This window comes from Equus quagga, chromosome 12, assembly GCF_021613505.1.
Source record: "Equus quagga isolate Etosha38 chromosome 12, UCLA_HA_Equagga_1.0, whole genome shotgun sequence".
In the NCBI taxonomy this organism is placed as follows: Eukaryota; Metazoa; Chordata; class Mammalia; order Perissodactyla; family Equidae; genus Equus; species Equus quagga.
Genome location: NC_060278.1, coordinates 18,575,770 through 18,600,303, shown reverse-complemented (window position 1 = coordinate 18,600,303; position 24,534 = coordinate 18,575,770). Strand labels below are relative to the sequence as shown.

Genomic DNA, 24,534 nt, shown 5'->3' with positions numbered 1-24,534 from the left:
TGCTCTTAAGGCAACAGATTATACAAAGATGGGAGGCCGACGGGAAATTAAATGAGACACGGCCTGTAAGTGCGTGGCCTAGTGGCTGGCATGGAGCAAGCCACTCAATAAATAACACGTACTGTTATTATTACCCATTTCAGCATGTTGCTTCCTCTGCCAGGACACCTGTCTTCTTCACTCCCTGGTGAATTGCTTGTCATTCAAGATTCAGGCCAAGAATCACCTCCCCTGAGAAACCTTCTTGCTCCTCCTCTAATCTGAATAAGGCGCCCCTAACTCAATGATCCCCCTGCCATCTAAGCATCCTTCCATCTAGCACATTCTAAACTTGGTATTCTTATCTGCTTTTCCCACTGGAGCGTAAGCTTCTTAAGAACAGAATGTGTCTCATTTCTCTATAAAATGTGTGAAATAATATAAAAAATATATATTGGTCTCTGCCCCCCAGTTCCTGGCACAGAGCTCCTAAAACCCTTGGGATTTCCTGGGTGATAGGACTGTCTTTTGTTCTAAAGAGGTGACTCTCTGTGACTTTGAGGTGGCTCCTGGATGGCAGCGAGTCACCAGAAAGACCAAGCCATGATTAGAAGCTTGGAATTTTCAGCCCCAGCCCCCATCCTCCAGAGAGGGGCGAGGGGCTGGAAATGGAGTCAATCATTGATCCTGCCTACGTGAGGAAGCCTCCGTAACAATCCCAAAAGTACAGGGTTCAGAGAGCTTCTGGGCTAGTGAACACATGGAGGTGCTGGGAGGGGGGCACGCCTGGAAAGAGCAGGAAAGCTCTGCGCCTCTTCCCACATAACTTGCCCCATGCATCTCTCCCATCTGGTTGTTTATCTGTATCCTTTATCATACCCTTTTATAATAAACTGGTAAACCGTAAGTAAACTGTTTTCCTGAGTTCTGTGAATTCAGATTAATCGACCTGAGGAGCGGGGCACGGGAACCTCCAATTTATAGCCAGTCGATCAGAAGCACAGGGGACAACCTGGACTTGTGATTGGCATCTGAAGGCGGGGGGGAGGGGGTAGTGTTTTAGGACTGAACACAATCTGTGGATCTGACACTATCTCCAAGTAGACAGTGTCAGAATCGAGTTAAACTGCAGGACACACAGCTGGTGTCGCAGAATTGCCTGGTGTGAGGAAAACCCCCACATCTGGCGTCAGAAGTGCTGGGAATGTGGTAGCCGTGTGAGCGTAGAGGAGAAACACAGGAGGAGACCCGGGTGTTTACTTCTCAGATGTGTGGGAAGCAGTCATGCTCACCAGTATTTCTGAATTTCCTCTCCTTCGGACACTTGAGAGTGGAAGGCATACCCTTCTTCGGCCCCCTGAAGTGAGGCCCGGGCAGGCAGAGCAATGCCCAGCAAGGGGAGATGCGTGGAAGGCACAGGTGTTCCTCTCAGGGGAAAGCATTGGCGAGCCCTTACGCTCTCCTCCCTGCTGACCTCCCCTTCCAGCCAAGCCCTGCAGCCTTGCAAGAGGATGGCATTGGGAGGTGAGGGAGCCCCATTCCACATGGGCCCAAGTGCCTCTCCACACATGCAGCGTAGGTGGGAGATGAACCTTCGCTGACTTACGCAACACAAGTGTGGGGGTGTTTTCTACCATGTCATAACGTGGAGTATCCTACCACACAAGTGCTGGCCTTAGCATCCCATATCTAGGTCATCAAGGGACTCCTCTTTCTGTCCCTTATTCATATATTGAAATCACAAACTTTCAAATCCAATACGGATCATTCATTTCTCTGGAAAGTCAAAATAGGAAAGGTACATTCAATAGTGAGAAAAACTGTCTAAGAGGCGCTTGAGGTACAGATTCATAGTTCTCTGTTCCTCATCTGAAAATAGAAAGTCGTGCTCATCTTTAGAGACACGTTAAGACCCCGCCAAATGGTACCCCTGAGGTCTACAAATAGTAAGGCCTTCCCACCCCCCAAAATGAGCAGTTTATATTCACCAAATCTCAGTAGAATCCAGTTTGTACTACCGTGGAGCTCATATTTAAAATCATCTGGTGGCCCATAAATATCTGACTGGCAATTGGGCTTCAACAAACATATCACAGCCAGATACTAGAGCTCGAAATATGCCCTGGATAGTATGGTTTGTACACTCTCTGCTTTGGGAGTCTGACTATTTCAGGCTTTCCTCCCTCCATGTTCCCATGGCTGGCACCTTGTAAAGTGGGGCACTTGCTGTACTGTGATCACATGATTTACATAGGCATTTGTGGCGGGGTGTGGGAGGTACGGAAGAAAGCCATTCATACTTGTATCCCTAAGGTCTCTCACTCTTCCATGCCTGCCACCGGTAGATTTCTATAACAAGGCTTGTTGAATGAATGAGTCAATGATTCTGGCTTTTGAGACGGGTCCAATCACGTATTGCCAGGAGGTGAAGTACCTTGGAGAGCTACAATTCTCCCTACCTGAGTGGGAAAGCCTACTGCGGCCTATTATGTATTCAGTGAACATCTGCTAGTGCTCAGCAGAGTGCTGGGAGCAGGGAGGTGGCAGTAACTGACGTCACTCAGGACATGCCTTTGGGTTCGCCACCCAAGGATTTACCCCCCTCCTGCCTCAATCCTTTCACTGCTGCTGGTTGTGGCTTTTCCAGGAACCACTTGACCTCATGGCTTTTGGGTCCAATACATTCAGTTCAAAATATCTCCAAATTCCCAAGAAGCTTCCATCCAGAGGGATACAGACTGAGAGGTCATGACTGGCTTGGATGTCTCTCCAGCTGAATGGAAATATCTCCACCAATGAAGAGCCCAGGAATTTTTGTCCTGAGTGTGAATCCATTTTCTCCTAAAAGAGACAAACTAAACTCATGGAAACTCATGGGAGTGGATATAGAGGCATAAAAAAATAAAAACACCAGACTATCTCACCAAAATTCCTTAAATACGTTTATATCATCTATTCGATAACTTAGAGGACACTCGTGCAATGAAGCTTCTGTTAAGTTACATTTGGGGAGTTAATTGATACTGTGCCCCAATCTCTCCCCCAAACTGTGTTGTTAAAATTACACCATCTTATTTTGGTAAAATGGAGAAACTGCAATCATTTTTGTTAACTCTAATTTGCCAAGGTTTTCACTCTCTCTCTCTCTCTCTATCTGAACTTTAAAAATAAACTGACAGAGACCTACAGAAATTGGCACTAAATTACCCATCTCTTCCTTCCAACTCCCAGCGACAGGTGATCATTACATAGTGATGAGAAGCAGAACTCCCCAACCCTTGAACGAGGAAGAGCTACTGGTCCATTTCCCAGAAGCCTAGGAGACTAGAATTTGGGAATGGGAGCTGATAGGGGTCCCACTTCACACTCATGAGGGTAACGACAATCAAGAAAGGTAATGGCAAGGTTGGCCAGGATATGGGGAAATCAGCACCCTCATCTCGTGCTGACGGGAAGGGAAAATGGTTCAGCTGCTTTGAAAACAGTCGGGCAATTCCTCAAAATGCTAGACGTAGAGTTACCATGGGACCCAGCAATTCCACTCCTAGGTATCTACCCAGGAGAAAGGAACACAGACATCTACAAAGAAACTTGGACGTGACTGCTGACAGCAGCATTATTCATAATAGGCCCAAAAGTGGGAAAAACCCAGATGCCCATCAACTGATGAATGAATCAAGACAATGTGGTATATCTATACAATGGAATATTATTCAGCAAAGAAAAAGATGAAGTACTGACACACGCTACCACACGGATGAACCAGGAAAACATTATGCTCAATGAAAGCAGCCATCACAAAGGACCACACAGTGTATGATTCCATTTATATAAAATGTCCAGAACAGGCAAAAACCATAGAGACAGAAAATAGATTCGTGGTTGTCAGGGACCGGGAAGGTGAGAAAGGTTGGGAGGGACATGTAAGAAATGCGGGGTTTCTTTTTGGGGTGATGAAAATGTTCTAAAATTGATTGTGGTGATGGCTGTGTAACTCTGTGAATGACTACCTGTACACTTCAAACGGGTGGATGGTAGGGTCTGTGCGTTACATCTCAACGAAGCTGGTAAGAGAACGGACAGGTGAAAATCCTGTCCCTGGGGCTGGTAGGATGACGTTAGCCTGAGTAGATGGAGAGCTGGCTATGGCTGCCTCGCGCAAGTCCCTCTCGAGGACTCTTCTTGGAAATCCAATGAAGAGAAACTGACTCAGACCCTCAGTTGCTGAGGTTGTTTACTGAATCACAGAACTCTGGCCATGGAAACCACAGAGCCCTTTCACAGAGATCTCTTGGATCTCTAACAACAGAAGTCCACTTCCTGCTTCCCCAAGAATTCGTACGAAGAGCCTCCCAATTTTGCTACCCCAGGAAGGACAGACACTTCCGTCTGTGTCTAGAGAGAATCTCTGGTGTATTCAAAGGCCAAGTATAAACCAGTGAACTCCTTCTCAGCCGTGGAAATGCTAGATATTTAAAAAGCACATCCAGCAAATCTCTTTGAAGAAGTATTCAAGGATTTCACAGACAGCACTTGACGGAATGAACGAAGGCCCCCAGCCACGTAAACATTCTACCGGTGCTCCAGGAGAAACAGGCACAGCAGACTCTGCCAGCTCTCAACATCCACCCCCGCTGCCTCCCTAGGCTCGCAGCTGGACTCTATTTCCCAGCTCCTTGCAGTCAGGTATGACCATGTGACTCAGTTCTAGGAAGTGGGACGGGAGCGGAGGTGATGTCTGCCACTTCTGCTGACCCAGAGACCCTCTCGGGGGTCATCCTCCATGCTCTTCCTTCCTCTGTGCCGACTGGACGCAGGTGTAGGGTGAGACACTAGAGGGACGGCAGAGCCACGTGACGGGAGAAGCCTATATGTCTCTGATTGACAGTCCCCTTGCCATCCATCTGAACACCCACCCAGGACTGTCAAAGGGTTAAGAAGGGAACTTCCATTGAATTGAGCAATTACACATTCGAGTCTATTTGTTATAGCAGCTTAGCCTATTATAACTAATACATTAATTTTAAGAGCAACATCAAAAGAGCTCAATTTATGGCATGTGAATCCCAAGATGAGAAACAATTTTAGATTTCATGGGATTCCACCAGAGACATCACTTAGCTCCTCCCCATAAGAACCATTAGCAGTTTGATATTACAATTATTTTACGATTTTTCCCCTTGAGTTCCAATTTCCTGCACTGAAAATGGTGGGATTATAGGTGATTGTAACTCTCATCGTATTTTATGCATTTTCTAAATTGTCTACAATAATCACAACACCTTTGCAACTAAAACATTATTAAAATACAACAGACGGGCCAGCCCGGTGGTGCAGTGGTTAAGTATGCACGTTCAGCTGCTCGGCGGCCCCGGGGTTCGCCGGTTTGGATCCCGGCTGCGGACACAGCACCGCTTGGCACGCGATGCTGTGGTAGGCATCCCACATATAAAGTAGAGGAAGATGGGCACAGATGTTAGCTCAGGGCCAGTCTTCCTCAGAAAAAAGAGGAGGATTGCTAGTAGTTAGCTAGGGCTAATCTTCCTCAAAACAACAACAACAACAATAACAAAAAAAACCAGAGCTCAAGAACGGACAAATAGATCAATGAAACAGAACAGACAGACCAGGAACAGCCCATAGTATCCAGGAGCGTGAGACATGATAACAGTGACATCACGAACAGCGGTGAAAAACTGAACTTATTTTAATAAACACAATCAGAAAAACTGACTCCCTGTATGGAGAAAAACAAAATTAGTTTGCTGCTTCCCACAAATGACAAAAACAAAATCCAAATGACTTAAAACCCAAACTTAGAAAATAAAACCTTAAAACAGAAGGCAGTAATTTTTGTTGGTTTCGTTAACGTCTATCCAGAGCCTAGAACAGCATCTGGCATAAGGCAGATGCCGAGTACAATTCTGTTGAATGAATAACTGAAAGAATAAGACAAGGACTCCATAAAGGAAAGAATTCCTTAAACAAGGACCCAAAGGCACAAACCACAAATAAGATGCAATAACTTGAGTACATCAAAGTTAACTATTTGTGGCAAAGTGATTATAGACAAAATTTGAAAACTACAGAAACAGACAAGATATTTATAAAACACATGATAAAGTATCATTAATAGCCAGAATATACAAAAAGTTCTTTTTCCCTTCACATTTTATCTCCAGTTTAGTAGAGAAAGAAAACATAATATCCTGGCCAGGAACACAGGCATTAGCTAGGGTCTGACCACCTGGCTTTGAATTTCTGGCTCCACTACTTTCTCGCTGTGTGACTTGGAGTATATTACTTAACCTCTCTGTGCTTCAGTTTCCATAGCTGTAAAGGATGACGTTTTCAATAAATAGTATTAGAAAAATTGTGAGGATAAAATGAGTTAATATATATAGGAACTTAGTATAGTAGTTGGCACACAGAAATCACTCCGTCAATGTTAGCTATTATGATGACTGTCCTGCTTTACTTTTTTTCATCTAACTTATTGCTAGCTAAAATTGTATTATTTATTTGTTTGTCTTCCTCTAACTAGAACATAAGATCCATAAAACAGTGTTTTCCTTTGTATTCTTAGCACCTAAAACAGTGTCTGACATATAAAAGGTCCTCAATAAATATTTGCTGGATGAATGAGAAATCAATAAAAAAAATCAATAAGAAAAAGACAAAGGACTGACAGAACAAGGGGCTGAGGATATGAAAAAGGCTTCACAACAGAGGAAACCCTAATGGCCAAAAAAGGAAAAGACGCTCCTCCTCACCGGAAGCAAGGAAAATGGAAATAAAACCACCTCAGATTCAACTTCCATCCATTGATTTGCTGAACATTTTAAAGTCTGATAATACTGGAAGAACGTGAATAAAAGGAATGCTCGTATGCTGCTGGTGAAATGTAAACTGATATGACCACTTTGGAGAACAATCTGGCATTGCCACCACCGCCACCACCACCACCAGCATCATGGTCATCGCCATCATCACCATCATCATCATAGCAGGTAACACTGCAGCGTACTTCCTACACGTCAGGCACTTCTAGGCACCTTACAGATTTCAACCTTGTGCACTGTCACAACAGCTTTGGGAGGTAAGTCCTACTATTCTTGTTCCCCTTGTACAGAAGAGGACACTGAAATATAGAAAGCTTAAGTAACTTGCTGGAAGTCACATGGCTGATAACGGCAGAGCCAGGTCTAGAATCCAGCCAGTCTGGCTGCAGAATCTACGTAACTACTACACTGTATGGCCTCTTGCTGATGCATTTCCACTGGCTGAACATCTTTTTAGATATTTATTGGCAATATTTAGGTCTTCATTCTAGTCATGATCTTTGAACATTTTTTATTAGCCTATTTTTTAATGAAGTGTAACATATCTTTGGTACTCTGTGTGTGTGTGTGTGTGTGTGTGTGTGCTGTTTGGGATACAAAACCACTTTCCTAGAAGGAATGGCACCTCAAGGGAGAAAATGAGGAGGTTTTGGTGCAGTTTATGAAAAAAAGGAAGGGTAACCCACGGTGCATCATGGTGTCCTGCTGACGGAAGAGAATTCACACCACAGCTGTGGGAAGTCGGCGAAGGCAGAGTCAGATTCTCCGGGGGTACTGGCCACAAGCCCGTCCTCATGGTGGATGCGGGGCACCCATGGTACATGGCCCATCACGTGGCCACCCAGTTCCATAGTGGATTTTGCCTGCAGTTCAGACTCTTGAAGAAGTCACGTGAGTGAGCCTGGTTTCGTCAGCGGCTCAACCATGCAGTTCCAGTAATGACTTCTTCATCCTTTTTCTCCCCAAGTGTGATGCACCATCCAGAGCAAGAAGCCAACCTTCCAGCTGTCATCATCTGGCTTCCTTATGGTCTGATCAAAACGAAGATTCCAGTCGCTTCATCGGTTCAGTAGCTCCATCCCTTTCTCAGCACGTTCCTTCTCCCTTTGGGACTGACGTAGAAAATATCAGAGGTTCTTCAAAGCCACATCATCCTTGGTCAAAGCAGCAAGTCACAGAGAAGCCCTTGAATGGCTCAGAGGTCAAAGCCACTCCTGAAGTTTATGGCCAGCAAGGAGCAGAGATCATTATAAAGGTCAGCCAAGGGGGCAAGTGGCTGCAGCTACTGAGACCCAAGCGCTGGGCAGAGGTCACGGTGGGACCAGCCAACAATTTCAATATTTACATGAGTGTCTGCAGCAAATGGTGGCTGGCTCTGGGCAGTGGGTTCGATGAGCCCTGGATTCAGGCCAGGCCAGCTGGAGTGGAAGAACCCGGACGACTCCCTTGGCCAGTTTCTGGTCTCTAGTTTGCTAACCAGCCACCCTTTTTTAGATATTGGGTTGTTTCCAAGCTTTTACTTCTTTCAACTCTTACCATAATCTAAATGTGGGAAAATGTGTCCTATCTCATTAGGCTTCCCTTTCCACAATTATTTCATTATTATCAAACAATTTTGGTGCCTACTTCCCATAAAAACCTAATTCTGATAAGAGTTAATATTAAGATATGATAAAATTTTATCAATACTCGTTGGCCAGAAACAAGCCTAGTGTGAATTTTAGTTTGTGAAGTAAGACCTGTCGTGGCAAATAGCCCAAGATCAGAATCAAGGAGGACATATTTAAAATGCAAAATGAAACTTTTTTTATATATCTTTAAGATCATTACATATAATTGAAAGACTAAATGTAAATTGTTCAGCTATTCAGCAAACAAATTTCTTAAAGACTTATTTCTTTGCATCTTAGGTAAAAACTGTTCCTAAAGATGAAATGATGAACAAAACAAGAAGAAAAATCAAATTTTTAAAAAAGGCTTGAGGGAGCTGGCAAAGTATATCGTTTAAGACTGTGAAAATTAGTGAAAAATTATCCTATTTCCTACAGCCTTTGCTCACCCATGCTCACAATGATTTTCTGATAAAACAACAGATATACACTAACTCCTACTTATATGATTTTTCTCATTTCTAGGTCTTTCAGAGTTTACTAAAGGTAGATAGTTAAGAGGTCAAAAAATCTGTTTTCTGGCTGATTCATTTCAATATTAGCAACTCAGTACTCTACTTAGCATTATTATATTTAAGAATATTAATGTCAGTAAAGTTAATTTGAAGTTTTTATATATATATATATTCCTATTTCAAATTATATTCCTATTTCTGAATTCCCTTGCATATCATATTTTCAGGGTTTTTTTTGTTTTTTTGTTTTTTGTTTTTGCTGGGAAAGTTTCACCCTGAGCTGACATCTCTTGCCAATCTTCCTCTTTTTGCTGAGGAAGAGTCGCCCTGAGCTGACATCTCTTGCCAATCTTCTTCTATTTTGTATGTGAGCAGCTGCCACAGCATGGCTGTTGATAGACAAGTGGTGTAGGTCCGTGCCTGGGAACCAAACCCGGGCCACTGAAGCAGAGTGCACTGAACTTAACCTCTAGGCCACTGAGGCTGGCCCTCAAATCTTCAGTTTTGACTTTCTCTTTTCTATATCCCAATGCTGATCACCGACCTAGTCAAGTCTGTCATCAAAGGAATGTTCCATATTTAGATGAAATCCTTGTAGTTACAGCATGTGGCAAAATATGATGCTTTTTTCTCCCAGAAAAATCTTGTGAAGAAGGGTTGAGATCTCAAGGTGTGGAAGGAAAACTGCCGTCTCAGGTAGTTACATCTGGGAGGAGGGGCAAGGAAGCTGCACCAGCAATAAGGGGATCAATCGTCAATTCCTAACCAGGAAAGACCCATGGCGGATGCGGGTTACGGGACTCCAGGAGACGGATGGCTCAGAAGGAGTAGAAAAAGCCTGGACTAGAGAAGACACAACAGCTCAATCCAGAGGAGAAGGGCTGAGAGATAAGTCTGTGACATGCGACCAAGAGCAAAGGCTGGAAGCAAAAGAGAGAGAAAACAGGACTGCAAGGGACAGAGTCAAGGCCAGCACGGGCCAAGGTGAGGCTGTGCTGGGGCACTTGTCACTGGAAACCACCAAGGTGAACCTAGAATTCTCAAACACAAAAGGGTAGGACCTCCCAAATCCAGAAGGGAGCTAAAGGACACGGTCCACCTTGGGATGGTAGAGGAAAGAGAAAAGGACATTTTTAAAAGCACAGAAACACCCCCGAGCTCAGAGAAACTGTCTGAAAGAAAAGGAACACCTGGTGGAACCTAGAAGGAACGCTTACAGTTGGGATAAGCCAGGAGAGGAGCCAGTTACTGGGGTTACTCTTTTGCCAAAATTTCTCCTTTCCCCTTCCCCTTGGGCTGGGGACAGCAAAAAATTAATCCAAGGAATGCACTGGGGCCTGCCGGGCGCCTGAGGCACAAGGTCTATGCTCCATTATCCCTGAGGGTAGGGACAGGGCCCAGGACAAAGTGCATCCTTGCTAAATCATAAGACTTCAAGAGCCAAACTCTTCAATTTCCTGATGAAGACACACATCCCGAGAGGTTAACCGACTATTCCAAAATCAAACTGAGGGTTAGTGACGGAAGTTTCTTGATCCCTGGTTTAATACCCATTTTCACACACCACACTGATTCTCTAAAACTTGTTAGCTAAGAAGGATTTTTAAATATTCATTAAGAAATATTCTGGAGAAGTAATATGTATACAAGGATATTAATTTCAGCACTGTTTATTAGCACAAAAGATTGGAAACAACCTCATGATCTACTAACAGAGGACAGATTAAGTGAATAATGGTACATCCATTCAACAATGTGACATACAGCCTTTAACAAATGAGGCTGGTCTTTGTGTTTTGATATATATAATGATTCCCAAGATACACCTGGACAGTAAGCCAAACACTGAGACATCTGCTTGGAGATAGAGAAAGGTTTATTCAAAGTGGCCAAGACGGGAAGGTGGGAGCATGGGTTCTCCCAAATCCACCTTAACAAGAGAAGCAAGCAGGGGGTTTATAGAGCTAAGGGGCTTGGCAGGAGGAGTTTTGGAGACACAAAGGGGTCATTCCCCATAAGCCCGGGGCAATCTGACTTCTGGGCAGCAACAGCAGCTGGGGGCTGGTTATCTGGTGATCCTTGAAGGCATTCTCTTTCTTCTGTAAAACAAGCTCACAAATCTGTGAGACCCTTGAGTTACCCCTCAGGTTAAACAAGAAAACAGCAAAGTGACGAGATTAACTTCTTTTCCTAACAAGGTAATCTTATTGAATATTTACAGTAACCCTCAGGTACCCAGCTTCACTACCATTTGTGCTGAATGTATGTACCCAGCACAAGCATGCCCATGCACACACACGCATCTGTATATGTGTCTGGAACACCACTGGAAGACAACGCCAAGGATGGGCAACAGTAGCTGTTTCTGGGGAGCGAAACTCAGTGTTGGGAGAATGAGACTTACTTTTCACTGGATACCCTTGGGTGCCTTTTGAATTTTGTACCATATGCTCACACCACCTATTCAAAAAATAATAATTAAAAAACAGCAATGTCTACACAGCCAAAGCTACCACACAGGTGTTCTATTAGTTAGCGTACAGGTTGAGCTTGCGGGATAGAGGCCCAAAGTAACGGCAGCGTCGACACAGGAGCTCACCTCTCTCTCATGGCCATCTCAGCTGCCTGCATGCGAGTTCTGCTGGAAGAAGATGGGCCAGCCTCCCTCTGCCTTGTTCTCGGCCATCCCCAGGGTGTCTGCTGGGTTGCTGTGGTCCCAGGTGACTTCCCATCACATGGTCACCCCGGCAGTGGGAGGGAGGAGGAAGACACTTGAGTGCCAAGGAAAAACAGTGTGGCTTTGGCAGAAGGAGCCCACTAGCAGCCTCGACCCAGGGCCCAACAAGAGGGGACTAGATCATGGTGCCAGACACGGAGCCGTGCACTGGACTGGCCAGCCATCTCACAGGACTCAGGGGAGGGCTGTGCAAGGCCCTGGAAAGATGCTCCTGGCATATCGAATGACAAACAGGAATTTCCAGGACAACAGGAAAAGTATACTTGCATTCTGATAAATATATACGAATAGGAAAATGTATTTGTGAATATAGCACAGCATTGTCTTTTTGCTTGATGATACATTCTAATGTTCTACATTAAAAATGAAGTGCTTTTGCAAAAAGAACTTTTTAGTTTTTAAACTTTTAATTTATTTTTCTTTTTTTGGGGGGAGGAGAACAGGAGGAAAGACAGAGAAGAAAAAAGAATTTTTTTTTTTTATTGAGTTAATGATAGGTTACAATCTTGTGAAATTTCAATTGTACATTAATGTTTGTCAGTCATGTTGTAGGTGCACCACTTCACCCTTTGTGCCCACCCCCCACCCCACCTTTCCCCTGGTATCCACTAAACTGTTCTTAGTCCATAATTTTAAATTCCTCATATGAGTGGAGTCATACACAGATTATCTTTCTCTCGCTGGCTTATTTCACTTAACATAATTCTCTCAAGTTCCATCCATGTTATTGCAAATGGAATGATTTTGTTCTGTTTTGCAGCTGAGTAGTATTCCATTGTATATATGTACCACATCTTCTTTATCCATCCGTCTGTTGCTGGACACTTAGGTTGCTTCCACGTCTTGGCTATTGTAAACAGTGCTGCAATAAACATCGGGGTGCATAGGACTTTTGGGATTGCTGACTTCAAGCTCTTTAGATAAATACCCAGTAGTGGGATGGCTGGATCGTATGGTAGTTCTATTTTTAATTTTTTGAGGAATCTCCATACTGTTTTCCATAGTGGCTGCACCAGTTTGCAGAAAAAAGAATTTTTTTAAAGACTTCACTTGGAAAAACAAAAAAGAACTCTGCTTCCCCTAGTTTTCTCTTCCGTTTCTTTAAAATGTTAATAAGGGGCTGGCCCCGTGGCCGAGTGGTTAAGCTCACGCGTTCTGAGGCAGGCGGCCCAGTGTTTCGCTGGTTCGAATCCCGGGCCCGGACATGGCACTGCTCATCAAACCACGCTGAGGCAGCGTCCCACATGCCACAACTAGAAGGACCCACAATGAAGAATATACAACTATGTACCAGGGGGGCTTTGGGGAGAAAAAGGAAAAAAATAAAATCTTTAAAATGTTAATAAATACCCAAAAGGTAGTGAAGAACAAGTACCCCTTCACTCCAAAAAAAAGAGAAGAAACTTCGGGAAATTATCATATTAACTGAGTCGCCATCTTTCTCCAGGAAAGTACTATATGAACTTGAAACACTCAGTGAACACGGCTGTGGGAATAAAGGAGCCCGTGTTTCCTAGGTGTGTGTGTGCGTGTTTAAGGCAGTAATAGAAGCACAATGTGCTAACAAAAGAGAAGCTGTTTAGTTGAAATCCCAGCTCAGTTTTCGACCCCCACCTGGTGACTGAGGCAGAGAGAAAGCACTACTGGCCTCAAGTGCTAAGTAGCAGGGCTGTGGAGCCGAAGTACCAGCACGCTGCAGTGGATTCCTCCAGCAGCCTTCTCATCCAGAGATGCTCAGTACCAGGTTCCTGCGCCCCTTCTGCTTCTTACAGGAAAGTGACGCTGGAGGCCTGAACCACGGCAGTGCTTGGGGGGAGGGCAGGGCAGGGGCACAGGGAAAGGATGCTGATATGATTGAGGCTACAGTGGGGCAGCTATAGAACTTGAACCAGAAAGGAGATGAGACGGCTAAGAAAGAAACATAAAAGAAAAAACTCTTATTGCAAATTATATTGATGCTACAATTAAAAGAAGTCCTTTAAGGGGCCGCCCTGTGGCTGAGCGGTTAAAGTTCTGCGTGCTCCACTTCAGTGGCCCAGGTTCACCAGCTCAGACCCATACTGAGTTCAGAGACATATGCCACTCATCAGCCAAGCTGTGGTGGCGTCCCACATACAAAATAGAGGAAGACTGGCACAGATGTCAGCTCAGGGCTAATCTTCCTCGAGCAAAACTCGAAAGGGTTCTCTATAATCAAATTGCATTATTTTCTTAAACAAGGCAATGTATGGATTTATTTACTTTCTTTAACATGTATCAAAGAATATGATGATTAAGCAAGGAAGAGTCAGAGACTGGGGAAAACATATTTTTAAAAAAATATGGCTATTCAATTATTTCAGGGCTGCTGAGCCTAACAGAACACAAATCCTCTTCCAGATTTCATAGTACATAGCAAGTCAATTTTGGGTCGTCCCATCCATTCTCAATGTATGAAAGAACAATAGAAGACGCACAAGGAGGGCAGAAGGAAAAATATTTTGGAAATATAAACTTTTACTAATAGCAGCAACATCAAACTGAAAATTTCTTAAATACTTAAATGCCAATTCCCACTGTATTTCTTTTTCTCAATTGAGATATAATTGACATATAACATTGTATTAGTTTCAGGTATACAACATCATTATTTGATACATGTATATACTGTGAAATGATCACCACAGTAAGGCTAGGTATCGTCCATCACCACCCATAGTTACAAATTTCTTTTCTTGTGATGAGAATATCTAAGATCTACTCTCTTAGCAACTTTCAAATATACAATATACTATTATTAACTAGAGTCCCCATGCTGTACGTTACATGCCCAGGACACTGGTGAATTTTGGCCCCAGAGGCACTGAAGTTGGTGATCTATGACTTACACGGAGATAAGCTTGAAACATTATCAAACAAATTACTCTTTTTAATTTATCTATGGTCAATGAGATCATACAATTTAATCCAAAGGCAAGAGTTTAGAGTCGGACAGCGAGAGGCCCACGACCTAAGTCCGAATCTGAGATGTGGCCTGGGCAAGTTACTTAAACTTGGATAAGTCTCAGTGGCCTTCAGAAAATTAACTATTATTCTACCATGTTGGGTCCTAGACGGCAGAGAAAGCAACTAAAGATTCTATAATCCAAACTCTTTCAATTACAATTAAAAAAAGAAAATCTTTCACCTATTCCTAATGTACACCGGAAAATTTTTTAAATTAGAAGTTAATTTGTCAATGGAGATTAAGAACCACTGGAATCCACTCAACAAATCTTTATTAAACCACCAACGTGTGCAATGTACCAGCTGTTGCAAGGGTCGGGGACCGCAAGTGCTGTCTCTGTGCTCAGTCCACCTGTGGGTAGACAGGCAGACACATGTCCATGTTCTGTAGACATGTCTGGAGGTACCAACCTTGTTCACCATCTCCTCTGAAAATGGCTTCGACCACAGACCGCACTAAAGGTGGGGCCCTGGGTGGCCACGTTGTACCCATGACAATCTTCCCGTTCTGCCTTCCCAGCCTCTGCCCCAGCTGACTGGACCAGGCTTGCTGGCCAGAAGCCAGTGAGATCCTCTCTGGAGAATCTGAACTAAGAAACAGATTCTCCAGGCAGTTAGTAGTTGACTGACAGAGAGAGAAGAGAGGAAGGAATAGAGAGACAGACTTTGCGCTCCTGGCCTTCTGGTCCCCAAGGCTAATAAAGCTCAGCCATACTTTATTTTGAGAGAATCTACTGTATGTTTAAAATAAAACCTTCTTTTATTTGAGCCAGTCTGTAGAAGACGTTACAAAGACACGTTGAACAACAGACACAAAGAACTCCGTTCCCCACTTGCCAGTCACGTGACTCTAGACAAGCCACTTATCTCTCTGAGCCACAGCTTCCTTCGCGGTCAACAAAGGTCTGCCTGAGAAGATGAGAGGGGAGATGGGGAGTGGGGGCGACTGGTGGAAAGGCGCCACATGAAGGATACGTTCAGTAAGGGCCACAGGTCTTTGACAGGGGTTATCACTCTCGGTTATAATGACCACAGGAGGCCTCATGAAAGAAAAGGACTTTGGAGCTGGACCTTGAATTTGGAGAAGAGGCAGGGGTGGGACAATGACGTGACCACTCTCAGAGGGAGAGGGGACTCCCAAGAACGATGTGGGCAGCTGAGGCTTATGGAGGGCGTGTACTGTGGTAAATCCCTTTGAACAGTGACGTGTGACGTTGAATTTGAAGTTGTTTTCGGCCCTACGCAATGATCAGAGAGAGGAAAGACAGCTAACTGTATTCCACCCAGTGTCAGACGTCTAAGGAGAGACGCTAAAGGACCCAATGCGTTAGGAGCTAGTGATGGGGGAGCTGGCGGCAGCATGGACACACTGGAGGACCATGAAAACCTCAGTCTCCAAGAAACCCCATCAGTGTGTATGAGCTTGGGCTGTTGTGTTTAGATATTAAAGAAAACAGTGATTTTAGAAGGTAAAGGATGTGGAAACCCTTGGATTATAAAAAGACAGGGAGAAAAACCCTATAGGCTTCTAGACTGGAAACAAGTCAAAATAAAGAAAAAGAATCTGGTTACCTATAAAAGAAAGAGAAGCAGACTGGCAGTGAAACAACATTTGACCACTAAATTGCTAGAAGAAATAAAACATTGTTTATAGAGTTTGAAGGAAAATAATTCTCATCGAATTACATGCGCACCCAGACTATGGTTTGTGCGTGAGGGCAAAAGGAAGACAGCTTCAGACATACAAGAATTAAGAAAATATATCATCCACATGCTCAACTGAAAAAAATTAGGGGGCCAGCCCAAGGTTGTAGTAAAGTTTGCATGCTCCACTTTGGCAGCCCAGGGTTCGCAGGTTTGTAACCCTGTTGCAGACCTAGCACCTCTCGTCAAGCCACACTGGCAGCATCCCACATAAAATAGAGGAAGATTGGCACAGATGTTAGCTCAGTGACAATCTTCCTTAAGCAAAAAGAGGAAGATTGGCAACAGATGTTAGCTCAGGGCCAATCTTCCTCACCAAAAAAGAAAAAAAAATTAAAAGAGAAAGTACTCAAAGAAGAAAGGAGAGCGTGGAGTTTATAAGGAACAGTGGTAAGTAATAAAAACAGTAAAGTGTGAGAAAAGCAAAGTCTAAGAAGTTTGTGATACTATGGATTTGAATATAATGTAATAGTTAAGAAAAAAAAGTTTTAACAAGGGCAAAAATAAAAGAAGCCACATGGAATTAAAATTCCAGATTATTTCAACGAAACCTAGGAAATGTAAAGGAAGAAGTCAAAACATCCAACACATTTTGTCTTGTTTGGCAGTAGACTATTTTGGACAATGGTTAAGTTTTGACATTGATAGAGAAATACAGAGAAAACCATGTTTATTCAAAACTTAAAGATAATTCCCAGAAGAATAAAAAAGGATATAGAGCTTCTAAACTACTAGGAAAAAAAAAAAAAGGAAGAATGAAAACTTGACATATTCTGCAAAAAACAAGGAAAGAATAAGGAAATATTCTGAGTACCACGAAAGCTTATAAAATTCAAAGGCAGGATATGACATGTGCCATCCAATACAACAGCCACGACCCACACCGGGCTATTTAAATTTAAATTAATTAAAAGTAAATAAAATTTACAATTCAATTCTTTAGTCACGCCAGCCACACTTCCAGTGGCTAATGACCTCCGTATTGGACCTTTCCCTCATGGCAGAAAGTTGTAGCAGACGACACTAATAGTGAAAAATACAAGGTAACAAATGAGTCTATGTAACAGATGACCCTATTTATGTCAGATACACACACACACACACACACATACACACACACACACAACTCGACTGAACTGTCAGTGGTGGTATCTCTAAGAAATAAGATGACCAAGGATCTTTCACTCTCTATACACTTTATTGTTTGAATTTTTAATAAGCATATTTTACTCTTATAACGAGTAAAAGGCATTAACATATTTTCAAATGGGATAACAAACCAATCAACCAACGTCCTTCTTGAACTTGGTATGGAACTTGGTTCCAATCCCTGAGGTAACCAACTGACTTTAACTCGTATCTATTTACTATGTACTTCTTGTGTTAATCAACAATTTCAAGATGGCACCGTCAGTGTCCTGTACTTACAACTTTTCTATAGTTTAGCTAAGGTCTGGAAAAAGTTTGTTCTGGGCCCAAGGGTGATATCACCATCTCAGAAGCAAGTCTGAGCAGACATTTGATAATTTCAAACTGTATTTCTCGAATTGAGAAGCTTCCTTGGGCACAAGCTGTTGACACACCATTACGCGGAGATTTATATAGTTGATAAGAGATCAAGTTTCAGAAAGGGCAGCTTTGAATTATCCCTTAAATTTTCCATGACAAGAAAAATCTATTGAGAGTTATGGCAATTTTTTGCATCTTCCCACTGATTCCACACAGTTGACTAAGAAGTTCCCAGAGCCAATCTCAACAATACTCAAAGTCAAAAATAATAACATACTGCACAGAAAATAACTTCAGTTTTTTTCCTAAATTGGGGGTGGGAGAAGAGAGGTTCTGTTCCTTGTTAAAAGAATTCCAAAGTTTTAATTTTTGCCAAATACCAGATCTTTAATTTTTCTAAGAAAAAAATTTATTAAAAATGTCTGGGAATAACCCTCAAATATTAAAACTACTTCATGTCTACCCCAGGGAATAATTCAGTCATTTATCTGCCAACAAAAGCATATTCATATATGCTTATTTTATTCCCTATATAAATATTCTTGGTAGCTGCCTCCTATTCCACCACAGTGAATACTGAGGATAAAGTTTTCTTAGCGGAAAGGAGACGAATAACGTCAATTTGTCTAGGAAATACACATTCTGAAAGTCAGAGCTGGTAAAGCAAGGAGAGAAATTGATTTTGTTGCCAATTTGAAGGGTAATTTTATTCGGGGCCAGCTGTGTGACCCTGTTTCCAACACTGGACAGTAACTATGCTTAAGGTGGGGTGGTAGACTGAATAAAAGCTATGACCACTCTCCCAGGTATTTCACAAACGGAGAAGATGCACCTCAATGGGGCAAGGATAAGAAGATAGTTGAAGTTAATTTTTATCTAGGTAGAAAGTCTTTGCCAAGAATATAACAGTATCAACAAGACTGTCTTAGAACTTTTAGTTTGCTTTAAGTTTTCCAGATGGTTCAAGCTTTTTACAAATATCGACTTACTTCCCCCAATTGTAAATCAGGTGTTAAAACAAGTTATTTAAAGAATATTTCTGGGTAATCCTCTATTAGTCTAGTTCTAATTGCTCCATATTGTTTGAAGATAATAAAACTACACTTCTTTAAATATAGTTTCACTGATTAAAACGGACAATCCCTCCCCTCCTTGATGTTTTTTTGGAATTTATGAAATTTTTACAGTGGTATTCCACTTTCATACTTCGGTGGACCAAAAAGCTAAATCAAGAGCACATCTGCTATGAAAAATAAGATATAAAGATAGTGAGATGCAAGTATTTTATAATACTTAAGCCACTGCTTTTAATTGAACATAAATATTTCATTCACGGTCTTTTGGTATTATCCACAAAATGAAATACCAAGTCCATAAAGGAAATTCTATGAAAATGAAAGAAAAGCATATAGAGTAATACTTACATTGTGGGGGGAAATAAGCTAATTTGGTATTTTCTTTCTATCCAAGGCTCTGGTTTTAACAGGTCTAAAACAACTAGTAAATACATTAGACTCAGCTGTAGGGGTAAATTAATTCTTTCAGCCCACAAGGGTATATTTAGTAAATTATTGCTGTGTGCACTGATCGATACCTAGTGGCCTCAAACTGATAATTCACCTTCAAAAGGTAAAGCATTTACCTTCTCATTCTCCAAAGGCTCATTATTCGTCATTCAATTTAAATTAGTGGAGAATGAAGAAGCCGGGCATAGAAAAGAAGAGTCTTTCAAATTTTAACATTTATAAACTTGAGCCACTTATGAGAAGAAATCTAGGTTTCTACTGAGCCACCCCATCAGTACACAAGCCAAAGGAAACACACTCCCCCCATTTGGCACACATCATCTCAATTCGAATCCAAAAAAACGCCATCCAACAATGGCAGCAACTTGCATTTTTACTGATCTCCTTACATTTTGATAGACTACAGGAAATCCATTATATCAGGCTCTTCCCACCAGAAGCTGTTATCATGTTTCTGCTCTTGGTTAAAACATTTCAGTCCACTGGGCTTCTCTAAATGTTGAGTAACCGTGCTAACATATAATTAATGTGCAGATGCATGAAACCGAAGACCTCTGAAGAGGGGAAGAAGATGCCTTTGCCAATCTTGGAACTTCACACAGCCTACCAGCGAGACTCCTGGGGACAGGCCCCGATCAACCGGCCCAGAGATGACTAATTCTTTGTACCATGGACATTCTTGACTGTGTAAGCAAAGAAGTACTAACCAGATCTTCAAAAGAACGAAGAACAATCAACAGAAATTACAGTGAAGAGAGAAATGCAGGGTCTCGCCAGAAAGATAATGGACAGATGTTGAAGTTATCTGGGTAATCCATCACATTTGCATCTGGGCTCATTTCTGGCACTGGTGCTATTGTTTCAAAAACATATCTATATTTAGCTACCTATCATAGGCAAGTTTTTATCACTGCATAAACAGAACTCAGGCTCCGATTTCTGTAGAATTTCCTTTCCTCTCTTTTAAAAAAATATTCCAGACTTGAATTATAACATTCAGTGCTTGCAGCTGCCACCGAAGTACATATTCACTGCAAAAATAAAAGAAGCAACTCGCAAATGGGAGATACATCTAGTCAGCTTTTTTCTTGATCTCTTTTAATATTTTATAACACGTTAAAGTGCAATAAAAGTTCCTTTCTTAAAGCTTCAAACAGACGTTAAATAGAATGCAAACGCTTTACACTTTAAATCATCAATCATTTAAAGAATCCTCTCCATGAACTGAATAAATAAGCCCTCTGTGACTAAGGCCTCCCTATCATGTTTTTAAGCTGACCCACTTCATCCATCACCATGGTATGCAAAATCTCACTTCTAAGGGGCAGCATTAAGTGCACAGCGCCAGCGCATAGCTGGAATCCAACCGGGTGAAAACATAATGTAAACACCCGTCTTTATTTAAAATGACCCCCTCGCCTCTAAAAACAGAACTTCAATACCACCCTTAACCGGAAGCAATCTTTTCTCCAACGGGAGAGCAAATCAAGTGTGCGGGGGAGACAGGGAGCCAGTGAAAGGAGTCAGAAACCGGATCAGATGTTAAAACGCATGGTGCATTCGGCTTTGGAGACGAAACACCAGCTTTGCAAGCAGGATCTGGACAGGTCTGCGGGAGCTGCCCCCCACGACTGAGCCTAAATTCAGGGGATCGAATCTGCCCTAGAGAGCTCTGCAGTCACAGTCGGCGGTGGCAACCCTGCGCGTCCCCGGGAACGGCCGGCCGGGGAGCCCCTGGGCGCCCCCTGCCCAGCTGGCGCGGGGCGGGGTGGGGGCCGCGGCCCGGGAAGCACAACTTTCCGCAGGTCCGGGCCAACAGCACCGAAACCAGGAGGGACAGATCTCAAACCACCCCCCACCATCAGCTCTTCTTTTTTTCTGGTGGCGGCGGAGGCTGGGGGAGGGGTGGGAGTCTGGAAGGACTTAAGGAGAGGATGACAAGGAGAGGCGAGGAGGACGACTTCCCACCACCGCAGCCGCCACAAAGGGAAGGGCGCCGCGCCCCCGCTCGGCCCCCTGAGTCACACGCGGGCCGGGGCCGGGCGGGCGGCCCCGCGGCAGGTGACAGCGGCGTCGCCAGTCCCCGCGCCTCCCCGCCCACCCCAGGGCCTCGCTGCACCGCACCACGCCGCTCCGTCCGCGAGCCGCGCGACCTGGACCTCCCCACGGTCTCGGGGCCGAGCGAACCCCACGCGGGGGCCACCAGCCCGCGCCCCCTGACCCGGGTCCGAGTGGAGCCCGAGATGCGCGCGGTCCCCGCGCCCTGTCGCGCCCGCGCGCTTACCCTTTGGCGTGCTCCGTCTCCTCCTCATTGTCCCCGTCTATCCCGCACGTGTCCTGGTCGTCCAGCTCCAGGCTCTGCTGGCTGGCCGCAGACTCGCTGTCCTCCGCCATCGCGGCGGCGCGGACCCGGGAGGCGGCGCTCGGGGCCGGGCGTGGGGCCGGGAGGCGGCGGCGGCGGCGCGAGCAGCTCCCTCTAGTGCCGCCCGCCGTCTCCTCCGAGCCCGGAGCCCGGGGCGCCGCGCCGCCCGCCCACCCGGCCCGGCCTGGGCCCGCCCACCGCGATCGGGGCGGAGACGGGGACTGGGACCGCGAGGCGGCCGCGCGTTCGCGATCGCCGGGGGCTGGGGGTGCGGGTGGCAATGAGGGGTGGTCTCGAGCCGCAGCAGAGCGCGGGGGCCGAGCCCTGGACCCCGCAGCCTGCCCTGTGCCTCGGCCCTGGGCTCTGCTCTGAATGCCACAACGTGCGGGCTCCGAATCCCGAGTCTTCAGTTTTGGAACACAGACCACGCGATTTTACATCCTTACATGTTAGGAAGCGCTTTCAACCAGTGCAGAGATTTTTTTTCCAGAAGCCTCCCACACACACAAACACACATATGTACACTTTTGAAAAATTCCATTTCACGTATCTCTATTTCCAGTACACGATGAAATCAAAGTCAAAGTCAAAACAGAGTATTTCCAGCCTTTCCATCTCCCCCTTCCAACCGGACTCGCGGCCCCAAAACTCTTGACAGAAAGACGCTGGAGCTGCCCCAGTTTTCGATGGACACCACAGACAGTCGGCTCAGACTAGAACAACCATCTTGAGGGAAATGGGGGCGTTGTCCACGATGCTGGGGGATTTCACAGGGTCTGGTAGGCCACTCCAGCTTCCGCAAGTGAAAGTCGTGACCTGGACCTCCAGCAACCGGTGGCCTTGCAGGCTGGAATCCCGTGTCTTCCGGTGAATGAAGGAGGGGAAGGAGGCACTCTATGGGTTGCCAAATAAAAGGCAGGCAAGTTCAGGCTCTTATCGGCTGCCGCAGCCTGTGCACAACAGCACTTCCTTTGCTGTCCTGTAATGGGTGGTGTTCAAAGGTCCCGCCAGGTCCTGGGAAAGTTTTACAAAGGTAGCAGAAAGATAGCTATCAGAAACTGCTCAGTGAGGAACATGAGACTTGAAAAATCCACCTAAAATTGTTGGTGTGGGTCCTATTTTTGCAGAAGGTGTTGGGAGCATTTTGTGGGGTTTTGTGCCCTTAAAAATGCAATGAGATCGAAGTATCTGAAGACAAAAATTGCGGAACGATTTCAAAGTTCACCCGCCTTTATCACTGACTGATGTTGAGCCAGCTAAGTTCCTGTAAGAAGTGCAAAGTGGGGCCAAAACACGAAGGAATTACAATACTTTCAAACTCGCAATGACTTTCCGAGGCAGAAAGTCATGTGTGGCTTCTGGCTTCAGACTTTAGGATAAAGGCAGATAGAGATGAGTGAGTTTCTTGCAATTCATCCCTACGAACATGAAGAGTTGGGTAAATAACCTGCTTGGATGACCAGAAGCAAGTCTATCCGACCAGTCACTATAACCTATTGAAAGAGTTCTCTGAAAGATTTTTAAAACACAAAGCAAAGGAAACTCAGCAGGCATATGTTTATTTGAATTTTCAAGAAGCTTTGACTAAGGTCCTCTCAAAAAAGAATAAGAAAACAAGTAATCCTGGAGAAATAAAATGAGGGCTTCAAAAGCCAGTTAAACACAAGAAAATGATGACAAACAGGGAACATCTGTTCCCCAGAATGGAACGAAGTTGCCCAGACGTCTGTTCAAGACTGCAGTGGGGTATTATATAACACAAATGTTTGTCATCATTAATTGTTGGAAGGGGGACCAAGTTCGCAGATGACCCGGGAGACTCCTAAAGCCTTTTGTCATGTATAGAGACTCACTATGTTTCTAAAAATGTTTGCTTTTTTCCCTGGTTTGATCCCAGCATTTGGGGAATTGAAACCAAGTGGTATCTTCTCGAATCTCAGATCCAAGATTTATTTGGGGGCAGAAAGTACTGTAGAGTGGCTACCAGTATGTTCAAAGAGGCCTCTGGGAATTTCCTATCTCGTCTGACTCATCTCCTATTACAGACGTAAGACCTTAGTTATATTATTGGTCTTGTTTGATTTAAATTATTATAACTTTTTTGCTTTCTGAGAAATTTTGGTGGGGCCGGCCCCGGGGCCAAGTGGTTACGTTTGCACGCTCTGCTTCGGCAGCCTGGCGTTTCACCCGTTTGGATCCTGGGCACGGACATGCCACTGCTGGTGGGGTGGTGGTCAGGCGGCGTTCCACATGCCACAACTAGAAGGACCCACAACTAGAATACACAACTATGTACTGGGGGACCTTGGAGAGTAGAAGGAAAAATTTTTTAAAAATTATGGTAAAATACACATAAGACAAAATTTACCATCTGAACCGTTTCTAAGTACAGTTCACAAGTGTTAAGTACATTCACATTGTTGTGCAAGCAATCTGCAGAGCTTTTTTATCTGGCAAAACTGAAACTGTACCCATTAAACACTAACTCCCGACTTCCCCCTCTCTCCAGCCCCCCAGCAACCACCATCCTACTTTCTGAACCTATGAATGTCACTCCTCTAGGAACTTCATAGAATCATACAGGCTTCTTGTGACTGGCTTATTTCACTTAGCAATTGCATTTTTTCTCTTTCTGCACTTTAAATTCCCATTCTTGTGTTTTAAGTTAACCAATAAAGAGTGAGCCCCAAAGCCTTGGCCCCCCAGTCTTGACTCCCATAAAAGCAGAGCCGCAGGCCCGTGCTCTCCCCCACCTCTGCCGCCCT

General features: G+C 44.2%; 1 protein-coding gene across 2 annotated transcripts in view; it reads right to left on the bottom strand.

The window, feature by feature from the left end:
- Window positions 1–21,881, bottom strand: part of NMT2 (N-myristoyltransferase 2) — a 58,739-nt gene extending 36,858 nt beyond the window's left edge. The window contains exon 1 of one of the 2 annotated variants that reach the window (XM_046679696.1): window positions 21,692–21,881. In XM_046679696.1, coding sequence (XP_046535652.1) covers window positions 21,692–21,801 — 110 coding nt within the window. In that variant the 5' untranslated portion in view covers window positions 21,802–21,881. The remainder of the gene's footprint in view (window positions 1–21,691) is intronic. The other variant, XM_046679697.1, reaches the window with a different exon arrangement.
- Between the last annotated feature and the right edge of the window lie 2,653 nt (window positions 21,882–24,534).